At 47.8% G+C, this 27,662-nt stretch overlaps 1 protein-coding gene and 1 non-coding gene across 2 annotated transcripts; both read right to left on the bottom strand.

The window, feature by feature from the left end:
- Positions 1-7,092: 7,092 nt before the first annotated feature.
- Positions 7,093-7,167, bottom strand: Trnat-ugu (transfer RNA threonine (anticodon UGU)). Its single transcript has one exon. It is a non-coding gene; the product is annotated as a tRNA-Thr (tRNA).
- A 14,148-nt stretch (positions 7,168-21,315) lies between these two features.
- On the bottom strand, positions 21,316-21,762 carry LOC126474795 (uncharacterized). The gene has a single exon (XM_050103762.1). The coding sequence runs from the start codon at positions 21,760-21,762 to the stop codon at positions 21,316-21,318; it is 447 nt and encodes a 148-aa protein (XP_049959719.1).
- Between the last annotated feature and the right edge of the window lie 5,900 nt (positions 21,763-27,662).

The following is a 27,662-nucleotide window of genomic DNA, read 5'->3' as shown; positions in this document are numbered from 1 at the left end:
AAGGAAGTAGAAAAAGTAATCCAAGATCTCCTTACTGAAAGGCGACTAGCACGTAGCTGCAAATTTTGAAATTACCTCATCAATATAGACATCTTTAACTGTCCATTTTTATTGACTAACTGCTTCGCTCATAGTGGGCCCAAGATAATTCTTAATTAATTTGACTTTTGGAAAAAGGAATTCTCTTACATAATGCTATTGAAGCCCACAAAGCTAAGAAAAATATTAGCGCCAAAATAAAGATCGAGAACAGTTTCGGAAAAAATCTTCGCGCTCGTGAAATTTGTGCGAGGATACCGTCTTGAGGAATGTCATGATAACTGACAACTGATAATCGCGAGAAGTTTCGTTTCGAAAGTTTTAATCAAACGACTAGGATCTGAAACAGCTTCTGATATACGTTCCACGGCTTTGTAACGTGTATCGATTTCTTGTGGAAAGCTGTCGATGCGCGCTTAACAATGACCTTCACAGTTCGCAGCGTTCTTTGTAGTACGGCTTGAAAATGCGTGCTCGGGAACCCCTAGGTAGCGCGCTTAGCTCTCCTACCTGCCGGGCAAGGGGATTAGTGCACCCTTCCTCGACCCTTTCTGGGAGCAAATTACACTGGGCGCAAACGTCAGAGGGCGCAGTTTTCAGTACACCATTTCATCATCTTCTCCGCAACCAGAAATTTGTATTCAGGTATTCGTCCTAATCCTAATAAAATACTTTAGACAATTGTTGATGGTGTTAGGACAGCAATCAGCCACAAATTTACTTACAGTTCCTGTATTCAAAGGGTACCGTTACCGGTTTAGAATCGTTGTGATTCATCCTCAGACGGTTTACACGCTTTCTTTATGACATGTGGTGTGTTTTTTTTTTTTTTTTACAGATTAGTGTCCTAAAATATAAATAATACATAATTATAAACACGCCACACACTGACGGTTGCGTTACAGAATTTCGTTGCATGTGACTTACGTGAAACGTCGGCTTGGAGTGTTTGTTTTCATAACATTTGTCGAACATAACGAACCGTCAGTGTGTGGCGTGTTTATAATTAATATTATTCATATTTTAGGACAATTAAGCTGTAAAAAACACACCACATGTCATAAAGAAAGCGTGTAAACCGTCTGAGGATGAATCACAACGATTCGAAACCGGTAACGGTACCCTTTGAATACAGGAACTGTAAGTAAATTTGTGGCTGGTTGCTGTCCTAACACCATCAACATTTGTCTTTGAACAACAGCCACGGTCTCCATCATGTCATCATATGACAAAATTGCCAAATACTTTAGGCTTCGTTTCGCTTTTGTACCTCCTTTTCTTAAAAACACATTGATAATCTGCAAGCCGTATAATTCGCACCTGGTTAATACGGAGCTTACTGAATGTACTAATGCTGTTCCATTAGAAATGTTCGGTACGGTCAGGCGCACTAATCTTCAAATAGTTTGCGTAATGCACACAGTGTGTGCGCAAGTATCACAGCTCATTGTTACATCACGCACATAATGGCGCTCTGTTGAGGTCACCTGTAATCACAAGTGTGTTACACCACTTTTCTGTCTCTCTCTCTGTCTCTTCGGTAAGTATCAGAGCTCCACCTCGCATAGCTGAAGGTTCATCGTCGCCAGCTGGAGGACTACCGAACAACGGGAGTGCAAGTATCACAGAAGGCTGCGGCAGAACTAGGCGTTACAAAAGCGTGCACGTGCCCGTCACGTGCGCCCGGCTTGTAGCGCGCTTACCTCTCTCCGCCACTCGCTCCCGCCAACCTCCCACGCGGCGGTCAGTGCGAACGCGGAATCCGCATCGGCCGGTGAAGTGCAAACAGACGGGGGGAGCGGCTGCAGGTCCAGCGGTCGGCCACCTACTGTAGCGGCGGCCTGACGTCACAGCGAAGACCTGCGGCCGCGGCCGCGGCCAGGTGGTTACGTAAAGGCGCGCTCGAGGCACTGACCTCTGGCAGGGCGCCCGCCGTCGCAAGGCCGCCGCACCGACCCGCACGTGCCTCCGTGTACACAAACACGCACGCACTTCCGTGTGCGTACGGCTTTAACTTCCTCCCTGACTCGGCAATCGCGGCATCGCCTGTACCGTCAACACAAAATGGTGGCACACCGCATTTTAATTGAAGTAAATGGTGGTAGTTCCGTCAAAGTTGCACTGAGAAGCATCTTTCTCTTTTATTTCTTGATATTCACCAGTTTCGGACACCCTTGTCCATCTTCAAATTTGTCAGCCGGAGTGGCCGAGCGGTTCTACACCCTACAGTCTCGAGCCACGTGACCGCTACGGTCGCAGGTTCGAATCCTGCCTCGGGTACGGATTTGTGTGATGTCCTTAGGTTAGTTAGGTTTAAGTAGTTCTAAGTTGACTGGAATACTCTCTTTCAAATTCTAAAGGTGGCAGGGGTAAAATGCAGGGAGCGAAAGGCTATTTACAATTTGTACAGAAACCAGATGGCAGTTATAAGAGTCGAGGGGCATGAAAGGGAATCAGTGGTTGGGAAGGGAGTGAGACTGGGTTGTAGCCTCTCCCCGATGTTATTCAATCTGTATATTGAGCAAGCAGTAAAGGAAACGAAAGAAAAATTCGGAGTGGGTATTAAAATCCTTGGAGAAGAAATAGAAATTTTCAGGTTCGCCGATGATATTGTAATACTGTCAGAGACAGCAAAGGACTTGGAAGAGCAGTTGAACGGAATGGACAGTGTCTTGAAAGGAGGATATAAGATGAACATCAACAAAAGCAAAACGAGAATAATGGAATGTAGTCGAATTAAGTCGGGTGATGCTGAGGGAATTAGATTAGGAAATGAGACGCTGAAAATAATAAATGAGTTTTGCTATTTGGGGAGCAAAATAACTCACGATGGTCGAAGTAGACAGGATATAAAATGTAGACAGGATATAAAATGTAGACTGGCAATGGCAAGGAAAGCGTTTGTGAAGAAGAAAAATTTGTTAACATCGAGTATAGATTTAAGTGTCAGGAAGTCGTTTCTTAAAGTATTTGTATGCAATGTAGCCGTGTATGGAAGTGAAACGTGAGCGATAAATAGTTTGGACAAGAAGAGAATAGAAGCTTTCGAAATGTGGTGTTGCAGAAGAATTCTGAAGATTGGATGGGTAGATCACGTAACTAATGATCAGGTATTGAATAGAATTGGGGAAAAGAGGAGTTTGTGGCACAACTTGACAAGAAGAAGGGACCGGTTGGTAGGGCATGTTCTCAAGCATCAAGGGATCACAAATTTAGCATTGGAGGGCAGCGTGGAGGGTAAAAATCGTAGAGGGAGACCAAGAAATGAATACACTAAGCAGATTCAGAAGGATATAGGTTGCAGTAAGTACTGGGAGATGAAGCTTGCACAGGATAGAGTAGCATGGATAGTGCATCAAACCAGTCTCAGGACTGAAGACCACAACAACAACAGTTCTAAGTTCTAGGGGACTGATGATCTTAGCAGTTAAGTCCCATAGTGCTCAGAGCCATTTTTGAACCATCTTCAAATTTACAGTTGCCGTGACAGTTTTATACAAACGAGGCACGTATTCGCAGCACAGATATACACTAAAGAGCCAGAGGAACTGGTACACCTGCTTAATATCGTGTAGGGCCCCCGCGAGCACGCAGAACTGCTGCAAGGACTCGACTAATGTCTCAAGTAATGCTGGAGGGAACTGACACCACGAATCCTGCAGGGCTGTCCATAAATCAGTAAGAGTACGAGGGGGTGGCGATCTCTTCTGAACAGCACGTTCCAAGGCATCCCGCATAAGGTCAATAATTGGATTGGATTGTTTGGGGGGAAGAGACCAAACAGTGAGGTCATCGGTCTCATCGGATTAGGGAACGACGGGGAAGGAAGTCGGCTGTGCCCTTTCAAAGAAACCATCCCGGCATTTGCCTGGAGCGATTTAGGGAGATCACGGAAAACCTAAATCAGGGTGGCCGGACGCGGGATTGAACCGTCGTCCTCCCGAATGCGAGTCCAGTGTGCTCAATAATGTTCATGTCTGGGGAGTTTGGAGGCCATCGGAAGAATATTCCTGGAGCCACTCAACAGCTGTTCTGGACGGGTGGGGTGCCGCGTTGACCTGTTGGAACTGCCCAAGTCCGTCGGAACGCACAGTGAATATGAATGGATGCAGGTGATCAGACAGGATGCTTACGTACGTGTCACCTGTCAGAGTCGCATCTAGACATATCAGGGATCCCATATCACTCCAACTGCGCACGCCTCACACATAAATTACAGAGCCTCCACCAGCTTGAACAGTCATCTGCTAACATGCAGGATCCATGGATTCATGAGGGTGTCTCAATATCCGTACACGTCCATCCGCTCGATACAATTTGAACGAGACTCGTCCGACCAGGCAACATGTTTCCAGTGATCAACAGTCTAATGCCGGTGGTGACTGCTTTGTGCGGTGGAGTCATCAAAGGTACACGAGTGGGCCTTCGGCTCCGAAAGCCCATATCGATGATGAATGATTCGCACGCTGACAGCATTTAAATCTGCAGCGATTTGCGAAATAGTTGCGCTTCCGTGACGCTGAACGATTCTCTTCAGTCGTCGTTCGTCCTGTTCTCGCCGTATCTTTTTCCACCCGCAGCGGTGTCAGAGATGTGATGTTTTAGCGGAATCCTGATATTCATGGTACACTCGCGAAATCCCCACTTTATCACTACCTCGATGGTGCTGTGTCCCATCGCTCGTGTGCCAACTATAACGCCAGTTTCAAATTGTTTCAAATTCACTTAAATCTTAATAACCTGCGATTGTAGCAGCAGTAACCGATCTAACAATTGCGCCAGACACTTTTTGTCTTGTATAGGCGTTGCCGACCGCAGCGCAGTATTCTGCTTGTTTCCATATATCTGTATTTGTATACACAAGCCTATAGCAGTTTCTTTGCCGCTTTAGTGTAGTACACCAATTCACAAGTAAGGTGTAGAAAGTTATTATGGTTATTTAGTTTTACGACCTGGCTTAGTAGTTACATTCCGTATCGTAAGTGTGACAATACAGTATATGTAAGAAAACTGACCATGGAGTGATGATCAAAGCGGTGCCAAGGTCGACTCAACATCAGTAAAAGGAGTACGTGGAACGGACATTAGAGAACTGGTACGCATAGACAGGAGGGGTTACCAGCTAGAAACCCTAAAGGGCGGTCACAGCGGTGCGCGCCGAAGATAAAATGTTTGCTGACTAAACGATACATTCTTTACCTTTCATTAACTTAATAGAGACTTAAATAATCCTTTTTTTTCTAAGCCCACTCATTGGTCTCGAAAGGGTCGAATTACTCTGAAATGCTATGCGTTGTACCATGGCATGACTTGATCTGCAGAAGACGCTGCAGTATTTCTACTTTTGTACATTTCAAAACCAAAAAGTCTGGCAACCGCCGTTCCAAAGATAAATTAGCCTGCCAGTTTCAAGAAGACTGTCCCCTAAAGTAGATCATATCAACAGTAATTGTAAACCTGCATTAGTTTGTATTCAGTCCTCCGACGGAGAAGTGTCTTACTTTCACTTAAAACATAGTAAAATCGGTTTACATACAGTGACCAAAAAAATATTTGGTTATAATAACCTAAAGCCACAATATGTGTCATTGTGCTCGAAGACTAAAATGTGGAACCAAACAAGAAGTTTACTGTAAGTCACGCACAGACAAACCATTTACATACTGTGCTTGTGCTGTCGATGGTGCTGAGTTGAACCCTGAACAATTCACGCCTTGTCTTCGGGGAAATAAATAATTAGTGGAAATTACTGTCAAGGCGTGTGGTTATTTGTGAAAAAAACATGTTTATTTATGTATTTGGTATTGTACGCATTTTTCCTGTACAATTTACAACAAAAAGCAAAACAAAATACATTCTCATTTCACCATTAGCACTGACACTTAAGAAACTTAAAAAGATTAGAGACAAGACAGCGTTAGGGATATAAATTGATATAAAGACACATGAATTATTATCAGAACTATGACATAGTGTTTACTCTAACGTCCATTGATCTTAATAACTGTGAAAATTCTCTTAGGCATTGGCTGTATAAGGGGAGTAATGTCTTCTTTGGAGATCGACGTCCACTCCACCCGAAATGCAGTTTTCACCTCGGCCACAAACTGTTACCCGCTGCGATAAACACGTCGTACTAGGATGTCCCGCAGGTTCTCCATGGGATATAAATCCGAACTTCTCGATGGCCAACTCAAAAGTGGAATTCCTTTATCTTGAAACCACAATGTGGTCTTGGCAGACCTGTGAATCCCAGCGCTATCCTGTTGGAATAGTAAATTATCATCGTAAGATTCATCATACATACGAACCATTTCAATTTTCAGCATTTCTGTACAATCATCGGACTGCATTTTGGGGTGCAGCCACGCTACGTTGGACGTACCTTTAGCACAAAATGCTGCCCAGATCATAACGCTGCCACTGCCAAAGTTTCTGCTCATCCGAACGTGTTGTTCTGTACGGTTATCATGCGAATAATGTTGAAAAACATCTGGCCTATCCAAATTAAACTTCTTCTCATCACAGAAAATTGCTTTGTTCCATTCTATAGTGCATGATATATGTTCTTCCACAAACCTCAGTCGAGCCTCCTTAGGGCATTGTTTAGAGCTGGCTTCTGGAGCAGTTTCTGGAGTGCCAGATTCGCATCTTGAGCCAGGATGCTCCTACCGCGTTTGGAAGTGACTGATACCTGCAAATCAGCCAAGATTTGAGAAGAACACTCGCCGCTGATTGTTTCTTTATGCAGGCTCATGGTGACAATTGTTCTGTCGGACGATGTTTGCCATTTATGCCATACTCTGCGCTCAGTCTGACAAAATTACCGGTAACACAACTGGAACGCCCCAATGTCTTAGCAATTTGGCCATTAGACATGTCCAGTTCTTTGTACACACCTTAGTACATTATATATGACGGTAGTATCTGTTCCCGAAAGAACAGTTACCGTGGATGACCATGCAGCTTTCTAGAAATGAAATGATAATTAAATGGACACCCTAGCTGCAAACAGGCGTTGATGTACTTATTTGGGGACATGTTGAAAATGTGTGCCCCGACCGGGATTCGAACCCGGGATCTCCTGCTTACATGGCAGACGCTCTATCCATATGAGCCACCGCGGGCACAGAGGATAGTGCGTCTGCAGGGACGTGTCCCTTGCACGTCCCCCCCTCCCCCCCGTGAGATCCACATTCCCAACATGTCCACACCACTACATTCGTAGTGCGCCTAATAGATGTTTGCCCATCATACTCATTACTCGTGGCAGATTAATCTACCAAGTCCCGTATGAGTTCGGGCATAGCGTGTGCGTTCGCACAAAAAGGTCAATGGCCGGGAAGCCATATTTTAACTATATATGACGGTAGTATCTGTTCCCGAAAGAACAGTTACCGTGGATGACCATGCAGCTTTCTAGAAATGAAATGATAATTAAATGGACACCATAGCTGCAAACAGGCGTTGATGTACTTCTTTGGGGACATGTTGAAAATGTGTGCCCCGACTGGGATTCGAACCCGGGATCTCCTGCTTACATGGCAGACGCTCTATCCATCTGAGCCACCGCGGGCACAGAGGTAAGCAGGAGATCCCGGGTTCGAATCCCGGTCGAAGCACACATTTTCAACATGTCCCCAAAGAAGAACATCAACGCCTGTTTGCAGCTAGGGTGTCCATTTAACTATCATTTCACCTTAGTACACGCTTGCACGTCTTCCACGCGGCGTTATCACAAAACAGCCTTTCGACGTTAGCACACACACGTCCTAACTATAGCCTAACTGTTGCGAACGGTTGACATTCACGATTGCGCCCGTCATCTAGATGACCTGCTTTTGTACCAACACCCGCTGTTTCCTATCCGAAAGACCGTCTTTTTAAATTTTTAAATAGTCGACCTAATTCTAATGGTGAAATGGGAATCTATTTTGTTTTGCTTTGATGTAGACTGTACGGGAAAAATGTACGCAATACCAAATACGTACATAATCACATTTTCTTTCCACAAAAAACCACGTGCCTTTATACTAATTTCCAGGACTGTATCTGAAGATGATCTCGTCTGTAGAGTGAAAACAGCGGTAAATCGAACAATACACCAATTGCGATGGCTTGTTTGTACGTTGATTCTTTAATAATAACAGAGCAAGTGAGGAAGTTTGCAGAACAAGTACTGTATACAGAAAAGATTATATTTTTTAGTACTGTGATGTACAGATTATACGGGTTGGTTATAGTTAAAATTTGGCTGCTTGAGCCAGTTTAGACGGAAAACTATCTACCGTATGGGTAGCAAACAGTATAGGAATGATGTTCAGACTGCGCGCTGCAAGGTTTGCGTCGTTATTAGTGTTAGTGTCGTGACCTGACGTTAGGTGACGGTACTGGTACGGCGACGAGGGATTGAAACACGTGCACTAGTGAGCATTAGAGTTGCAGACAGTCAACACGGATGTGGACAAGGTGAGCAGAGCTTTACTCCTAAAGCCCTGTTACTGAAACAACAACAACAGTGATGCTGATTTTTGCGAGTATCGACGCGTCACAGGAGTACAGAGATATCCTGTTTCCGCACCGGTGTTGAAGGACATGATTCGAGAGTTTGAAATAACTGGCGAATTGGCAGTTGCTCATCGGAGATGCCGGCAGCCAGCTGCGTCACTTGTTGTTGAAGAAGTTACTGTCACCATCGCTGAGAACGCTGGACTTGATGTACGGTCTTCTAGCAGTGAACGAGTTGCGTCACAACAGCTGAACATTCCATGGTCCACGGTTGTTCCGGCAGCTGTAGAGCACTCCTTGGCGCTGTTCCAGGCTCACTTGGCTACCGCTGGTCGTCACACGGAGCAACGTCTGTAACGTGGAACTTACAGATGGCACGTAAGTGACAAATGTTACCCTCTCACGAGGAAATTTTTTTTTTTTCGATGGCTTATTCGTTATTTCTGTTCCGTATTTCCAAACAAATGTTTCCATTCTGTTTAATTGTCCTACAGTCACTCGTTTTTCATGAGGGCTGTCTCAAGCAGTTAGTTTAATTATAAGAGGTATATGTATTATACGTATTTGCCTTTATAGATTGTACTTTATTTTTATTTGTTGTCCTTTTACATGCAATATCATACTTCTGGTTATCTGTAACACGTTTATATAGTCCTGAGTGCTTTGAGTAATCACTAACAACAATGTAGGCACGTGCGTGCATATCCGCTGAATAAGATGTTGGTAAAGGTCTTCACAAATAAATGCAACCGTTCGCCTTTTGTGATGTTTCAACCTTCACTTGCAATAACCGGTTTCGAATCATTTCGAGACTCATCATCAGCTGGTACACACTTTTACTGGTTGTTTGTAGCATTGTAGTTGACAAATTAGATGCAAAAATGAAAACCGATCAAACAGCATCATCAAACTGGTATTCAGTATCAGAAGAAACTAAACATGTCTCCATGCCTTTTGACTCTAAAATGCCAACTTTTTAAACAACAAAAGGTCAGAATAAATTTCCACGGAAACAATAATTTCTCGCTACCATATTCGAGGTGACTGCTGTATTTGCTGAAAATCCTTTTGAACAAGCTAGTGAAGAATTACGACATTCGCAGTAGATCTAGAATAAACTATGCCCCCAAAAAATATCTCCCAAAGAAAAAAAAATACAGTTGATTGCTAAGCAAGTCAAGGTGTTGCTGCCCCACAATCTATCCATTTATTTGAGAAACGCTGATTTTAAAAAGTGTGTTTGCTTGCATAGCAAAATTAGGTGGCGCCCCATTGTGCATGATCCACATATCTGATGAAAGTGTAGTGGAGCGTCTTCTAACAAAACATTTAGATGTTCCACTAAAGGTCGCATGTACAACGCTCCAGTCACTGTACCACGGAAAATGAAAGATGCAATGAATCTGTCTCCGAGTACGTCAGCTCTTAAACTAATGCTACACTGTTATTGATGTCTTGTTTTCAAAACTACACCGAGCGATGTGGCGCCGTGGTTAGCACACTGGACTCGCATTCTGGAGGACGACGGTTCAATCCTGCGTCCGGCCATCCTGATTTAGGTTTTCCGTGATTTCCCTAAATCGCTCCAGGCAAATTCCGGGATGGTCTCTTCTTCCAAACCCAACACAACCCAACCCAAAACCACAAAAGGAATCTCATCCTCTCATATTTTTGGGGTACACTTGTGTGACAATGTTTGAATGATTCCAGAATAAAATTTTGGCACTGCAGCGTAGTGTGTGCTGATATGAAACTTCCTGAAAGATTAAAATAGTGTGCCGGACCGAGGTTCGACAAAGGTCCCGAGGAAGTTTCAATGTTTGAATGAGCTTTCTGACTGCACAAATTCCTTTATTTTATAGTAGTGTCATGATTTCTGGCTTAAACCATTATTAAGTACAACAATGGTGGGTATAATTAGACTCTGAAAAGCAAAGTCGACGTCGAGTTCTATTGCTCTTGGGACATCCAGTTCAATAGATCTTGACGTTGATTTCGGTTTTCAGAATCTAATTACACCCACCAGTGTTGTATTTGATAGTGATTTAAGGCCGAAATCATGATAGTACTAATAAAGTGAAGAAGTTTTTGCAGTCAAATGGTGGTGAGCCGTGAGTGGCTCGTGTTCCTGCCATTATATTTTTTACACTCTGTTTTAAACGTACTTCCACCTCACTACGTTAATTTAAATTACTGCTGTCACTGAGTTGCTGCTTTGCCTGACCGTGACCGGCGCTAGCATCGTGTATCGATATATATCCCCTCTCGTAGTATCTTTGCTCGAATCCCTTGCTGCTCGCTCTGTTTTCCACCTGAACACCTTCGCCACTTACTCCCACAACCAAGCCCACTTCACCTTCACCCGCCTCGACACCCTAGTTTAAGTCTCTTCCCTTCCCTCTCTTCCCCCCCTCCTTCCCGTCATGGCGCGGCACGAGTCTCGCATCCTCTTCCAGAACATTCGCTCCTTCCGCTCCAACAAATACCTCTCCCACCACCAGGTCGACACCTTCCTCTTGAACGAAACCTTTCTCCAGCCCCACCATTCTATCCGCACCTCCCCCTATCTCCTCCACCGCACTGACGCTCCTGGTCCTCGTGCGCAAGGTGGAGTCGCGATTGGCTACCTTAAGCATATCCACGTCCGGCCACAACCTCTCCTCAATGACCCCACTGAACACCTTATCCTTAGCGTCTTCTTCCCCTCCCTCACCATTACCTGTGCTACCATCTATGTCCGCTCCACTGCTCCTCTTCCTTATGACTTCATCTCACACATTGACCACACCTTCTCCACCTATGTGATTGCCGCCGACCTCAACATCCATAGCCGCACTCCTGCTGCCCTCGGCGGTGGCATCAGTTCCTCTCCACAATCCAGGGTGACTTTGTTCCCCTTCCCAGCACACCTGACCCGAAAGTAACACCACCCCCGATGTTGCCATTGCCTCCGCCAACCTCCTTGGGTGTATCACTGTCGCCGTCCTTGACCCCACAGGTAGCGATCACCTCCCTGTCCTTCTCACCATAACGTCTGCAAACCGCCCCCCTCCGGCTCCGCAACCTGCACCCCCTCCCAAGGTCGTCCATGACTATCGCCGTGCCAACTGGGATGCCTACCGGGACTCCATCTCCACCCAGGTCGAAAGCCACCCTCTTACCTATCGCCATCCTGACGACATCATCCACGCCTCGTCCTTCCTTCAGAAGGTAATTACTGACGCCGTGGAGGCCCATGTTCCTACTAAAACCATCCACCCACACCGTCCCACTCTCCCTCCGCGGGCTGTCCTCCTCCTCCGTGAATCCCGCCGCCTCTATCGCTCCTTCCTGCGCACTCGTGACAGGGATACACTCCAACGCCACCGACGAACCTTATTACAGCAACGAAACGCCGGGACTGGCGCCAGACCTGCACATGACTCAATGCCACACTCCCTATCAACTCCTCCAAGTACTGGTCCACCTTCCATCATCTTACTGGTTCCCTTTCCGCTCCCCACTACCCCCTTCTCCATAACAATCGCCCCCTTCCAGACAACCTCAGTAAGGCCAACCACTTTGCTTCCCACCTTTCCGAGGTCTTCTCCATCCCCGATGATCCCCACTTTGATTATTCTCTTTTCCCCACCGTCATGGAACGTGCTGATACCTCGGTCGCTCCACTTGCTCCTAGTCTCCAGTACTTGGGGCAGTTGCCCCCCTCCGACATCAACACTCCCATCACAGAACAAGACATTAAACGTATCCTCCAGTCCAAACGCAACACGGCCCCTGGTCACGACTGAGTCACCGATCGTCACCTTTGAGAAAGCCCCTATAACTTCCTGACTGTCCTCGCCCATCTCTATAACGTCATCCTCTCTACTGGCTTCTACCCTGACCTGTGGAAGACTTCCCGCATCCTCTTATTCCTCAAACCCAACAAACCCCCTTCTGCCGCCTCTTCCTATCATCCCATCTGCCTCACCTCCATCTTCAGTAAGGTCTTTGAATCCATCCCCTCCCACCGTATCCATCAGCACCTAGCTCAACACCACCTCCTCCCCCTTACCCAGTGTGGCTTCCGACCCTCCTTCTCTGCTGAAGACCAACTCCTCAATCTTGTTCACCTTCTGTCCCTCCAGCTCAGCTCCCGTCGCTCCGCCATTTTTGTTTCCCTTGACCTCCAAAATGCCTATGACCGTGTATGGCATCCCGGTCTGCTCTTTAAACTCCAAACCTACGCCCTGTCTATCAATTTTGTCCATCTAGTCGCTTCCTTCCTCTCGCACCGTCCTTCCTATGTCACCCTCCACAACACCAACTCCCATATCTTTTATCCCACAGCTGGCGTCCCCCAGGGTTCTGTCCTCTCCCCTCTCCTTCATCTTTTGTATACAGCTGATATGCCCAAGCCACCCCCACCTGTCCACCTTCTCTAGTATGCTGATGACACCGCCTTCCTGGCTCTCTATCCTACCCTTCAACGGTCTCAACGTACCCTCCAAACCCACCTTAACCAGTTCACCACTTGGTGTAACCAGTGGTTCCTCCGTCTCAACCCCTCCAAAACCCAGGCAATCATCATAGCCCGCACCACTCGCTCCTTTCGCCTCCATGATTTCTACCTCACCCTTCCTGGTCGTCCTATCCAGCTCACCCCCACCCTGAAATACCTCGACCGACACCTCACCTGGACCCCTCACCTCCAGACCATCCAGCAGAAAGCCCATTCCTGCCTCCGCCTTCTGAAACTCCTGTCTGGCCGGACATGGGGATTGCATCCTTCTACCATCCTCCACACCTACAAATCCCTCATCCGTCCTATCCTCTGTTATGACAGCGTTGCCTGGATCTCCACCCCCACCCGCTTTTACAAGGCCCTCCAAATCCTTGAACGCCATGCGCTCCGCCTTGCCTTCCGTATCCGCCTTCCTTCCCCCACATGGCTCCTGTATGAACTGATCCCCTTCCCCCACCTCCTCCTGTTCCTCCAACATCTCCGCATCCTTTACATTGTTCGCAGGCTTGATCCCCCCCACCCTCTGGTTTCCTCCTTCCTCTCCACCCCCCGCCCGTTGCCGCACCTCTATCGCTGTATCCCTCCCTCTCTCCACCTCCACACCCTCCATCTCCTTCATCAGGGCAATTTCCAATGCCTCCCCATCCCGGATGACGAACTTCGCCGTGACATCTAGCCTTCCAACTATAACCTGGCCTTGTTCCCCCCCCTCCCCAGGGCCCCCTTTTTCCTCTTCCCTCCTTCTCCCAGAACGGATTTTCCTCCATCCCCCCCTCCCCTGAGACCCTGCACCTCATACTTGCCTCTTCCCTTCCCACATCCCTCCCTACCTGGCCTTCTTCAGCGCGCCCCCCGCTCATCTCCTGCATCCCTTCCCCTCCCTCCCTTCTTCAGGTCCCCCTCATCTCCTAGCGCCTGGCAGATCCTCTGTATTGATCATCAGTAGTGTGCCACATCAGTGTTGTCTAGTGCTGTTTCTCCTTTGCGTCAAGAGGTGTGATTTTAATTGTGTACTGCCTTGAGGTTCGCCATCAGTGTTATGTTATGTGCTATGCCATCCGTCGATACCTTTATACTGTGCCTTTTGTTCTTTTAATCGACACAGTGTGTGGCTTTTTGTGTGTGCTACTTTTAAACAGATTTTTATCTCCATTTTAGTCACCCCATTTTTTTTTTGTCTATTGCCTTCCATGTTGTTCCCCCTTTTTTATATCTATGTTCACCTTATTCTCTCCTTTGCTGTTTTTAAATGTCTTCTATTGTTTTGTTCTATGTCTTTCGGCTGAAGAGCAGCGCATATGCTGCTGCCAGCCCGCCCCGATGGGGAACTGAAATACAATAAAGAAAAAAAAAAATCTTTGCTCGACTGCTATTACTTCCCGGTCGTTGTCTGTCGTAGGACAGTTCGGATAGGGAGTTCGGGTCACGAGTTCGAGCTGCCAGTCGGTTGGAACGTATCTGGAGCGCAGTCAGGAGCTGCCAGTAGGGGAGTCGCAATGCGGCACCAGTGCAGGCGGGTTGGAGCAGTGAGGTCTGCGTCGACATGGCTCGCCCGACCACGGACGCCACTGATCACTTGAGCTGCGCCGCCAGTGTTGATGGATCATCGGTCGGTCGTCCTACCGGACGACGCGTTTTGGCTCGCCGATAGTTCATGAGTAGGGGTCAGAGGACATCTGCGTGCGGCGTAATCGACTGGGCCGAGCATCGTCGCTCGCTGACCCAGGACGTGAAGGTTGAGTGGTTTTGAGCATTACGTTGTTGGTTCCGGCCTTGCCGTTGTGGAGGTTTTCCTGTGAGCAACAACGAGTCAAGTGTTCGAGATAGCCGCCGTCAGGTGGAACTGATCTAATTAATTTATCCATAGTTAAGTGCACCAGCGCAATTCTCTGCCATGTGGCCGTTAGTGTTCTGGTTACCTGCCCTGGCCGCTAACCTAGTTTTTAGGCAGTATCTTTTTCCCCACCTGTTGTTGCTGCCCAACATGGTGTGTGGTTTTGGCAGCTCAGTTCAGATACGTGTTTGTTTGGGGATAGTGATACTTGTAATTTTTTTTTTTGGGGGGGGGGGGGGGAGGGGGGGACCTTGAATTCTCGTGTACTCCGTCGTGGCAAGCAAGCAGTCGGTCGGTCGGTCGGTCCGTGGGTGTCCTTTGATTGGATTTGCACGAATTAAGTGTAGTTGGACTCACCACCTGCCTCGCCTAAGTGAACGAGGCCAGACCGATGCACTGGAGACTTCTAAGTGCCGTTCTCTTAATTGTCCTTTTGGCAGTGTTAATGTTGTTGTAATTTAACTGTGTTTTATATTTTTAATTTGGCAAGGTTAGTTGTGGGCCTTCAGCCCCGGAAACATGTTCTCAGAGTTTCCTTCATGCCCAAAGATTATCGCCTTCTGCTGTTGAAAGGTTATTGTAATTTCCTCTGAAAGATTTTATAAGTTATTATGGCCCTTCCACCGTTAGTGTTGCAAAAGGAAATTTTTAAACTTAATGTATTGTTTTACCGATTGTTTCAATACGTATTTCCTTAATTTGCAGAATTTAACTTTGCGGCCTTCAGCCGTCTTATTGCGTTTGTTTATCTCTTTCTGAGCACCTTGTGGGCCATCAGCCTTGTTAGCACCTTAAACCATTGTGGCCTTCTGCCTTCAATAATCATCATAGTATACTTGGAATTTTGAAGATTTAATCCGGCGGCGTTCAGCCGCTCCGCATGCTGTTCTCAAATATGTATACGTTTCATCTTATTTAACTGTGTGTTGTGTTTTTTCAAAATTGAACATATTCTAAAGCATCTGTCTGGTGGCCTTCAGCTGCGAAGCAAATTTAATTCTTTCAAAAGTGTATCTGTGAACTAAATGACAATAAATTACAATTGTGAAATGAAACCGACCGCAACTCCCTTGGCCGTTTCCACAATCCTAATTACCTGTCAGCCCTGCGTGATTTAGCGGACGTTTCAGGCGGAAATATCATTCTCATGCGCCCATGCGTGAGTGTTGTAGAAAGTCTGCCCTGCATTTCTGGTAAACTTTGTTTTATCAGTGAATAGTATGGTAGACTGACAGTATTGGTACTGAACAGATAAATCACAAACAAAAAGCTTTATTAGACTAAAAATCTGTTTTAGTAATACCTCGCACTCTCTGAAGATGGTACTGATAAAGGAGATGCTCATAACATTTTCCACACCGTCACGTGGCTACATTCCCAGTTTCTCCTGCTTCTCTTGTACTGCTGCGAGTATGATAAGGTACTCTATTTCTTAAATCAGTTGTTCTAACACTATTTCATCTTCTACGGTGAATTGACATTTGTCTCAATAGAGCCTCTGTCCGAAAAACGTTTATGCATTCTTTGAAAGGTATCGTTGTTCCATAAATGTGTATTAGGCAATCTCTCAGCATACAAACGGCTGGCTTCAGATGCATTGCAGTTTGTAAATCCATATATCAGATGCATGTCCGCCATGTACTGATTAGAATACATTTTAGCCATAAATGTACAGTGCACGGTAGTCCAAAGAAAATACCACCGAGCAGGCGTCACGCCTGTGAATGGAAGTCTGACACGAAACGTCGCTCTCAAACTGGTGTATGAAATGTATTCGCAGTTGCGCATATGAACAACCATCAGCTGTATAATGGGATAGCGACAGTGAAAGGCTGTGCCGGACCAGGCTCAAACCCGGGTTTCCCGCTTAACGCGAGCGGTCGTCTTACCGTTCGGCTATCGGAGCACGGCAAACGGCCACATCCAAACTTCCATATGTCGTCAACGCTGTGTCGTCAACGCTGCACTCGTACATCCGGTATGTGCGTTCCCGTACAGGGGAGACATTTTACTCGAAAGTCGCCCGGTGTCGGCGAATGAATACGATATTGCAGTGGCTGTGTTGCTTCGAGAACGCACGCATGTCCGAAGTAACACTGCACAGTACTTCAGATCAACAGTGCACTGCAGTATCTACTCTCCATCTCAGGTCGGTAACACATGCTTGTTCAGTGCGGAAAAAATGTTTAGTACCCACTAAATAATAGTACAATAAGAACTGTACAGTAAGCTTGTACTAATGATTGCATTCTCAATACTAAATGGATTTGTTTATTTACTAGTACTGTAACAACTAAGATAAACATTATTCTTGTTGTTGTTGTCTTCAGTCAAGAGACTGGTTTGATGCAGCTCTCCATGCTACTCTATCCTGTGCAAGCTGCTTCATCTCACAGTACTTGCTGCGACCTACATCCTTCTGAATCTGCTTAGTGTACTTATCCCTTGGTCTTCCTCTACGATTTTTACCCTCCAATACTACATTGGTGATCCCTAGATGCCTCAGAATATGCCCTACCAACCGATACCTTCTTCTAGTCAAGTTGTGCCACAAATTTCTCTTCTCTCCAATTCTGTTCAGTACCTCCTCATTAGTTATGTGATCTACCCACCTTATCTTCAGCATTCTTCTGTAGCACCACATTTCGAAAGCTTCTATTCTCTTCTTGTCCAAACTATTTATCGTCCACGTTTCACTTCCATACATGGCTACACTCCATACAAATACTTTCAGAAACGACTTCCTGACACTTAAATCTATACTCGACGTTAACAAATTTCTCTTCTTCAGAAACGCTTTCCTTGCGATTGCCAGTCTACATGTTATATCCTCTCTACTTCGACCATCATCAGTTATTTTGCTCCCCAAATAGCAAAACTCCTTTACTACTTTAACCGTCTCACATCCTAATCTAATTCCTGCAGCATCACCCGATTTAATTCGACTACATACCATTATCCTCGTTTTGCTTTTGTTGATGTTCATCTTATATCCTCCTTTCAAGACACTGTCCATTCCTTTCAGCTGCTCTCCAGGTCCTTTGCTGTCTCTGACAGAATTACAATGTCATCGGCAAACCTCAAAGTTTTTATTTCTTCTCCATGGATTTTAATACCTACTCCGAATTTTTCTTTTGTTTCCTTTACTGCTTGCTCAATATACAGATTGAATAACATCAGGGAGAGGCTACAACCCTGTCTCACTCCCTTCCCGACCACTGCTTCCCTTTCATGCCCCTAGACTCTTATAACTGCCATCTGGTTTCTGTACAAATTGTAAATAGCCTTTCGCTCCCTGTATTTTACCCCTGCCACCATCAGAATTTGAAAGAGAGTATTCCAGTCAAGATTGTCAAAAGCTTTCTCTAAGTCTACAAATGCTAGAAACGTAGGTTTTCTATTCCTTAATCTATTTTCTAAGATAAGTCTTAGGGTCAGTATTACCTCACGTGTTCCAATATTTCTACGGAATCCAAGCTGAGCTTCCCCAATGTCGGCTTCTACTAGTTTTTCCATTCGTCTGTAAAGAATTCGTGTTAGTATTTTGCAGCCGTGTCTTATTAAACTGATAGTTCGGTAATTTTCACATCTGTCAACACTTGCTTTCTTTAGGATTGGAATTATTACATTCTTCTTGAAGTCTGAGGGTATTTCACCTGTCTCGTATATCTTGCTCACCAGATGGTAGAGTTTTGTCAGGACTGGCTCTCCCAAGGCTGTCAGTAGTTCTAATTGAATGTTGTCTACTCCCGGGGCCTAGTTTCGACGCAGTATCGTATCTCCTATTTCATCTACATTCTCTTCCATTTTTATAATATTGTCCTCAAGAACATCACCCTAGTATAGACCCTCTATATACTCTATCCACATTTCTGCTTTCCTTTCTTTGCTTAGAACTGGGTTTCCATCTGAGCTCTTGATATTCATGCAAGTGGTTCTCTTTTCTCCAAAGGTCTCTTTAATTTTCCTGTAGGCAGTATCTACCTTACCCCTAGTGAGATAAGCCTCTACATCCTAACATTTGTCCTCTAGCCATCCCTGCTTAGCCGTTTTGCACTTCCTGTCGATCTCATTTTTTTGACGATTTTATTCCTTTAAACATAAGAATAACGAGTTTGTTGCGTGACCATCCTCCGCAGAAAGCATAGACTTTTTCTTTTTTTAATAAAAACGACTTCTCTTGCTGCAATGCATTTTATTTTTCCCGACGTGTTTCGTCTTTCTTCACTTTAAGGCGTCATCATTGAAATGTACGTGTATAATGATACGGTTATGACACACTTTTCTCTTGATATGTATTATTCGTGGATTATGAAACAGTTTACTTATCCCCCTTTCTATGTAAATTAATGGTTACTTACGGTTCTTCCTGTTTCTAGTTTGCATCGGTGTTTCCTTTCGCTGGCCGGTGTGGCCGAGCGGTTCTAGGCGCTTCATTCTGGAACCGCGCCACCGCTAAGGTCGCAGGTTCGAATCCTGCCTCGGTCATGGATGTGTGTGATGTCCTTAGGTTCGTTAGGTTTAAGTAGTTCTAAGTTCTAGGGGGCTGATGACATCAGGTGTTAAGCCCCATAGTGCTCAGAGACATTTTGTTTCCTTTCATCTGGTCACATGATAGATGCGCTACTATTGTATTGACGAAGCATAAGCCTGTTTTTTTGCGTTTACAACCAACGCAGAAATTTGAAACCAAAAAGACAGAAACCAACCAAATATCCATCAACAAAAAGTGTGTTACTAGGAAAATAAAAAAATTATGTGTATATGAATTTCTTTGCTTTTTCTTTTTTAAAAGTTCTCTGTCCATTCCGGAGAGGTTTCACGCATTTTAGTTATTAACCTACTGTGCTCCGGTTCCTGCCGCTGCATAGGGTAAATAAGAAGAAACTTTGAAATCCGATACAAAGGGTACATTGACCCGCTGTTTTTAATAAATATACGTAAATCCAGTTTTACTGTCAACCTATCACAAAAAAGTCATTCCTTTACAGACATAAAACCAACTTCCATATTCTACACCCTCACAACGGAATTAAGATGTAGTTTCTGCGATAATTATACATTTTTCATTTACGACCATAAATCATACCACATCATTTTAAATGAAGAGATCGATTTAGCAAATAACCTTTTTTCAGAATTTTCAAGAATCTATAACCTTGAAATACTAAGCACATACTCTGAAGTTAAGTACCAAGGACTAAAAAACGCACACGCACTCCACCTTTCCATGTTGTTGTGTCCTGACCTAGGTGGGTGAGGGAAAAAGGGGTTGCTGGTCAATCTGCGCTCCCGAGTGGTATAGAGCAGAAGGCAGAAGGACAATTCACAGTAAAGGCTTTTAATTGTTTTCTTCTATCTAAGCCATCACTAGTAGAGGCATTTACTAGGAATGCAGATGGTGAGACTCGGTAGGGAACTCGTTGTGGAGACTGTCGGACAAACAGGGTTTTGAAATAGTTGTTTATTCCAGACGGGACTAACTGGAGGCTAGTTCTAGGGTTAGAGAAAGCATGAATAACGATGTTACAACAGAAGCCAGTGCAGAAGTCCCAGGTGTGGGTGCTAACCACAGTAGGAAACACTAGCAACACCTTAAGGCAACAACTTAGTTGCAAAACAAAACATAATGAATGTGACATTGTTCACTGAGGCACGCAAAGCGAGAGAGCAGACTTATGCGCATGCGGACCGAGGCTGGAGTCGACGGACGCGGATTCGGCGCCCAGATCGTCTGACTGAGAACTCGGCCAAAATGCGGAATCTAGGGGTTTTAAAGAGTCGCGTGGGGGGCACTGTTATTCCCACTTAAAGACACCCAGCCAATCCCGCAGGTCTCTTGCAGGCGCCTGCCACTCACGGCTTAGTTAGGTGCCCCCTAGTGCTCCTAAGGCGGGGATGTTAATGCAGTTACACTAAGTCCGTATTTGGTATCGACATTGTTCAGCTGAAAGCTAAACGTCACTGCTCTGCCAAATAAGTCTTGCAACATTATTGTTATACGTCATTTACCCCCGCCCCTCGGGCTCCCCGGAGTAGGGACTGCAAGGTCAACTGTTTTTGGCATTTTGTCTCTCTTTCTAACCCTTGTGAGCCTATTGACGTTGCTGTTCTCAGGGCCGGTATCAAGCTGGCTATATACGCTAGTACGTGCCTGTTGGTTACAAAGTTCTACGGTGACAACCTACTTCAGCGTCTAGACGACATATGAAGTTCCGTGTTAATTCGTTGAAGAGTAGCTAACGCCCTGGGACCGCCTCTGGGGGCGTCTGCATTTTCGCAGGGTTCTCCAGTTACTTGAAAGTCTCTTCGGGTTTGCTGCCGGATACAAAAATCAACTTGACTCGATATTTCAGCGATCCAACTGGTCGCCATCTTCAGGAAATGCTGCTTCTGCTGATGAGTCCGGTGACAACGACGCATACGTTCATTACACGACACACGGCAGAAGGCTTGGGAACTGAACGCAGGACTCTGGTGCAGAGTATGGTGGTGGGGAAAGCGGTGGCGTCTCCTCTGCTTCAGTTCCTTCGCGAGACACTGGCGACGGACTTCTCCTACGCCGGCCTGGACTGGAATCTGCTGGTTGTAAGTCAGGCGGGTGGCGCCGCTCGACGGTTGCTGTTTCGCTAAAAGCAGGCCGAGGCGGCGCGGCGTCACTGGATAGCGGCCGGCCCGCCCGCTGATACCCGAGGAGCGGCCGGAGCTGTGTCTGTGTCTGTGGCTGTGTCTGTGTCTGTGGCTGTAGAGGGGGAGGAGGGGGCGACAGCGGCTGTCCTACAGCTTCGCCAGCGGCGCCGGCGCCGGCGCCACACAACAGGCGGCTAGCGGCGAGGGCTGCGTCGCCGTAGCATCGTCGCGCCGCGGACCTCGCCATGAAAATTGCTACACTACACGTGCTACAGACGCGAAATTTAACCGATAGGAATAAGATGCTGTGATATGCAAATGATAAGCTTTTCAGAGCATGAGGAAAGTTTCCAACCAATTTGTCATACACAAATAGCAGTTGACCGGCGCTGCCCGGTGAAACCTTGTTGTGATGCCTTGTGTAAGGAGGAGAAATGCGTACCATCACGTTTCCGACTTTGATAAACGTCGGATTGTAGCCTATGGCGATTGCGGTTTATCCTATCGCGACATTGCTGCTCGCATTCGTCGAGATCCAATGACTGTTAGCAGAATATGCAATCGGTGGGTTCAGGAGGGCAATACGGAACGCCCTGCTGGATCCCAACTGCCTCTCCCCCTGCGGGTCCGTGGTAAGAATAGGCCCGAGGTATTCCTGCCTGTCGTAAGAGGCGACTAAAAGGAGTTTAAACCGTTTCGGCCTTCCATGTGATGGTCCCCCTTGGGGTTTGACCTCCATTTTTCAAAATTCTACAGAAGTACGAGCCTTTTGGGGAAGGACACCTTACGTGGTGTACCACTGGTCCTAAGTGCACTAAGACCTTGGCACTCAGCATTATACCGGCGTTGTAACCATACCCACTATTCCTCAAATTGGGCCTAAATGCCTGATGGGTTGTACAAGTTACGCCCATAGTGCGTCCCCATCTGCACCAGCGATCATGATGGACTTTCCATGGCACCAGAAATCCAGCACGGTAGCCAGCCCGTTGTGGTGGGGTCGTCATGTACTCTCTAGGTTGTAGCCCACTGACAACACAGGGATCGTACTGCCGATACCTGAGCTGCACCCTCCCCACGTCGGCCAAGGAGTAGATGCCCGTCTCCTTGGGGCATCAGGACTCCCGGCAATGGTCATCCTGCCAGGTGGCCCTTGCTGAGGCTGGGTGGCGCCCGTGGGGAGAGCCCCTGGTCGGAGTGGGTGGTATCGGGGCGGACGTTTCGCAGATGAAACATCAACACGAATCAGGTCGCTCTGCGGCCGAGTCTTTCAAAAGAAAAGGTACCGTTTCTAGTTCTGGTTCTCCTGCCCTTTCCCCCTTGGCCACTCCTTGGGAGGAGGGACAGGCCCGCCGGCTTGGGGCGAAGTACTTCCCCCGCTATTTGGTCTGTTCTCGAACCGATGGGGGGACGTTCGCCACCTCCAAGCCCATGTTCTTTGTTCAGCACATTGAGGACATCTTTGGGGAAATTGAGGCTCTCAGCAAGATGCGTTCAGGGTCCATTCTTATCAAGACCACCTCCGCCACACAGTCGGCGGCGCTCCAGGCGTGCGACCGCCTAGGGGACATCCCAGTGTCCATTGTCCCGCATCTGGCACTAAATAGGACGCAGGGGGTTATTTTTCATCGTGACCTCTTGCTCCAATCTGATGAGGAGCTCAGGGCCAACCTGGAGCGCCAAGGCGTGCATTTCGTCCGGCGAGTCCAGCACGGCCCCAAAGACCGTCGCATCGACACCGGGGCCTTTATCCTCGCCTTCGATGGGGACGTTCTCCCGGAGAAGGTAAAGGTGATGTGGTACCGGTGCGACGTGCGACCTTACGTCCCGCCTCCTAAGCGCTGTTTTCGGTGTTTGCGCTTTGGGCACATGTCGTCACGGTGTGAGGTTGAGCCCCTTTGTGGCGATTGTGGACGTCCTCTTCGTGAGGGACATACATGCACTCCACCACCTCGGTGCACTAATTGTCATGGCATCCACTCGCCTAGATCCACAGCCTGCCCCGCATATCAGAAGGAGAAGAAGATACAAGAACTCAAAACTTTGGATCGGCTCTCTTATTCAGAGGCCAGGAAGAAGTATGACCGCCTCCATCCCGTGCTGTTGACCACTTCGTTTGACCCAGTTGTGTCCACTCCTTCCGCGGTATCCTCACCCCTCTCCTGTCCTCCCTCCACCTCCTCCGCGCATCAGGGGGCTCTGCCTCCACCTCCCAAATCCCTCCCTTCCAAATCCTCCTCCCCCGTGGCCCCCGCCCCCTCTGCCTCAGGGGCCACCCTTCCTCCTCCTCCTCTCCCCCCGCCACCTGAGAAGCGATCCTCTTCTCAGGCGTCCATCGGGGAAACGTTCTGGACCCCAGCTTCCGAGGTCCGGCGTTCCAAAACAGACCCCGTGCGTGAGGACCTTCTTCGGGTCCAGCCCACCATCCCTGTGCCTCCTCGACCATCCAAGAAGGCCTCCAAGAAGAAGTCTCTATCCCCCTCTCCACCCCGGCGCGTTTCGTCTGACGCTCCATCCGTGAGTCGCTGCTCCCGGCCGTCCTCAGTTTCGCCGGGACGCTCTGCTGCCAGGCGCTCAGCTGGCCTCTCGTCGGCAAATGATGCTGCCCCTCCTACACAACCAGGGACAGCAGCCGCAGCTGGCGACGACTCAATGGAACCGGATCCGCCTCCCGCCAGTTGTAGCATTGTTCCCTCGCAACCTGGCCCTCCACGGCCGTCGAGGTGATCAGCTCTTCCCCCGTCTCGTTCCCCAACTTTTTGACTAGCGATGGCCTTGTTACATTGGAACATAAGAGGTATTCGATCTAATCGGGAGGAATTACAACTGCTCCTCCGACTGCACTGTCCGCTCGTCCTTGGTCTCCAGGAAACCAAGTGGCGCCCGACTGACCGTATTGCCTTTACCCACTATACCTCGGAGCGGTATGACCTCACCCCTGTGGACGGTATCCCAGCTCATGGTGGGGTCATGTTGCTCGTTCGGGACAATGTCTATTACCATCCCATCGCATTGACCACCCCACTCCAAGCAATAGCTGTCCGTATTACTCTTTCTGCTTTTACTTTTTCAGTTTGTACCATCTACACTCCACCATCATCTGCTGTTGGTCGGGCTGACATGATGCACCTGATCGTTCAGCTTCCCCCACCGTTTTTATTGTTTGGCGACTTCAATGCCCATCATCCCCTTTGGGGCTCTCCTGCATCCTGTCAAAGAGGCTCACTTTTGGCGGATGTCTTCAACCATCTCAATCTTGTCTGCCTCAATACCGGCGCCCCGACTTTCCTCTCGGACTCTACTCATACCTACTCCCACTTGGACCTCTCGATCTGTTCTACCACTCTTGCCCGTCGGTTTGAGTGGTATGTCCTTTCTGACACCTATTCGAGCGACCACTTCTCCTGTGTCGTTCGTCTCCTGCACCACACCCCATCCCCACGTCCTTCGCGCTGGAACATACCGAAAGCTGACTGGGGACTTTACTCCTCCATGGCGACCTTTTCGGACCACGATTTTCTCAGTTGTGACAGTCAGGTAGAATACCTCACGGCTGTTATCATCAATGCTGCCGAACGTTCCATTCCTCGTACTACCTCTTCTTCACATCGCGTTTCCATCCTCTGGTGGAACGAGGCTTGTAGGGACGCTATCCGTGCTCGACGACGTGCTTTACGCACCTTTCGCCGCCATCCTACGTTGGCAAATAGTATTGAATACAAACGACTCAGAGCGCAATGCCGTAGAGTCATCAAAGACAGCAAAAAAGCTTGGTGGGCCTCTTTCACCAGCTCCTTTAACAGTTTTACTCCCTCTTCCGTCGTTTGGGGTGGCCTGCGCCGGCTGTCGGGCATTAAGGCCCACTCCTCGGTACCTGGCCTGACCTCAGGTAATGAGGTCCTTGTTGATCCTGTGGATGTCTCCAACGCCTTTGGCCGCTTTTTCGCGGAGGTTTCAAGCTCCGCTCATTACCACCCTGCCTTCCTTCCCAGGAAAGAGGCAGAAGAGGCTCGGCGACCTTCCTTCCACTCGCTGAATCTGGAAACTTATAATGCCCCCTTTACTATGCGCGAACTCGAACTTGCGCTTGCACTGTCTCGGCCCTCTGCTCCGGGGCCGGATGCCATTCACGTTCAGATGCTGGCACACCTTTCTCCGGCGGGCAAAAGCTTCCTTCTTCGTACCTACAATCGCGTCTGGACCGAAGGTCAGGTCCCCATGCGTTGACGTGACGCCGTCGTTGTTCCTATACCCAAATCCGGGAAGGATAGACACCTTCCTTCTAGTTACCGCCCCATTTCTCTTATAAGCTGTGTCTGTAAGGTGATGGAGCGCATGGTTAATGCTCGGTTAGTCTGGATTCTTAAATCTCGACGACTACTTACTAATGTCCAATGCGGTTTTCGTCGCCGCCGCACCGCTGTTGACCACCTTGTGACCTTGTCGACATTCATCATGAACAACTTTTTGCGAAGGCGCCAAACGGTAGCCGTGTTCTTCGACTTGGAGAAGGCTTATGATACCTGTTGGAGAGGAGGTATCCTCCGCACTATGCACAGGTGAGGCCTACGCGGTCGCCTGCCCCTTTTTATTGATTCCTTTTTAACGGATCGAAAGTTTAGGGTACGTGTGGGTTCCGTATTGTCCGACATCTTCCTCCAGGAGAACGGAGTGCCTCAGGGCTCCGTCTTGCGCGTAGCCCTTTTTGCCATCGCGATCAATCCAATTATGGATTGTATGCCATCTAATGTCTCAGGCTCTCTCTTTGACGATGACTTCGCGATCTACTGCAGTGCCCAGAGAACATGCCTCCTGGAGCGCTGCCTTCAGCGTTGTTTAGGCAGCCTCTACTCATGGAGCGTGGCAAATGGCTTCCGGTTCTCTGAATAGAAGACGGTTTGTATCAACTTTTGGCGATATAAAGCGTTCCTTCCGCCATCCTTACATCTCGGTCCCATTGTTCTCCCATTCGTGGAAACAACTAAGTTTCTAGGGCTCACGTTGGACAGGAAACTGTGTTGGTCTCCACATCTCTCTTATTTGGCGGCCCATTGTACACGTTCCCTTAATGTCCTCAGAGTTCTTAGCGGTTCATATTGGGGAGCGGATCGGACTGTCCTGCTTCGCTTGTATCGGTCCATTGTCCGATCGAAGCTGGATTATGGAAGCTTTGTCTACTCGTCCGCTCGGCCATCCCTCTTATGCCGGCTCAACTCCATCCACCATCGGGGGATACGTCTTGCGACCGGAGCCTTCTACACTAGTCCTGTCGAGAGTCTTTATGCTGAAGCTGCCAAATTACCATTGACCTACCAGCACGACATACTGCTGTGTCGGTATGCCTGCCGGCTGTTGTCTATGCCCGACCACCCCACTTACCAGTCCTTCTTCGCCGATTCTCTCGACCGTCAGTACGGGTTGTATGTGTCTGCCCTGCTGCCCCCCGGAGTCCGCTTCCGTCGCCTGCTTCGACAATTGGATTTTGCCCTCCCTACCACCTTCAGAGAGAGTGAGAGCCCGACACCACCTTGGCTCCAGGCTCCGGTTCATATTTATCTCGACCTCAGCTCACTCCCGAAGGAGGGTACTCCGGCTGTAGTGTATTGCTCACGGTTTGTCGAACTTCGTGCTCGACTTGCCGGTCACACCTTTATTTACACCGATGGCTCCAAAACTGTCGATGGTGTCGGCTGTGCCTTTGTCGTCGGAGCCGCCACCTTTAAATACCGGCTCCTCGACCAATGTTCGAGCTTTACGGCCGAGCTTTTTGCTCTCAATCAGGCCGTTCAGTATGCCCGCCGCCACCGCCATTCATCGTATGTACTCTGCTCTGACTCACTCAGTGCTCTTCAGAGCCTTGGAGCTCCCTATCCGGTCCATCCCTTGATTCAACCGATACAGCAGTCCCTCCATTCTTTCACTGATAATGGTTCTCCTGTCAGCTTTCTGTGGGTTCCTGGACATGTAGGAGTGCCTGGGAATGAGGCTGCGGAAGCTGCAGCCAAGGCTGCAGTCCTCCTGCCTCGGCCAGCCTCCCATTGTGTCCCGTCATCTGACGTTCGTGAGGATGTATGTAAGAGGCTTGTGTCGTTGTGGTGGGAAGCTTGGTCATCCCTCCAAGGAAACAAGCTCCGGGCAGTAAAACCG

This window comes from Schistocerca serialis, chromosome 1, assembly GCF_023864345.2.
Source record: "Schistocerca serialis cubense isolate TAMUIC-IGC-003099 chromosome 1, iqSchSeri2.2, whole genome shotgun sequence".
Taxonomy (NCBI): domain Eukaryota; kingdom Metazoa; phylum Arthropoda; class Insecta; order Orthoptera; family Acrididae; genus Schistocerca; species Schistocerca serialis.
Note: the sequence above shows the minus strand (reverse complement) of the source record. Positions and strands in the feature narration are given on the sequence as shown.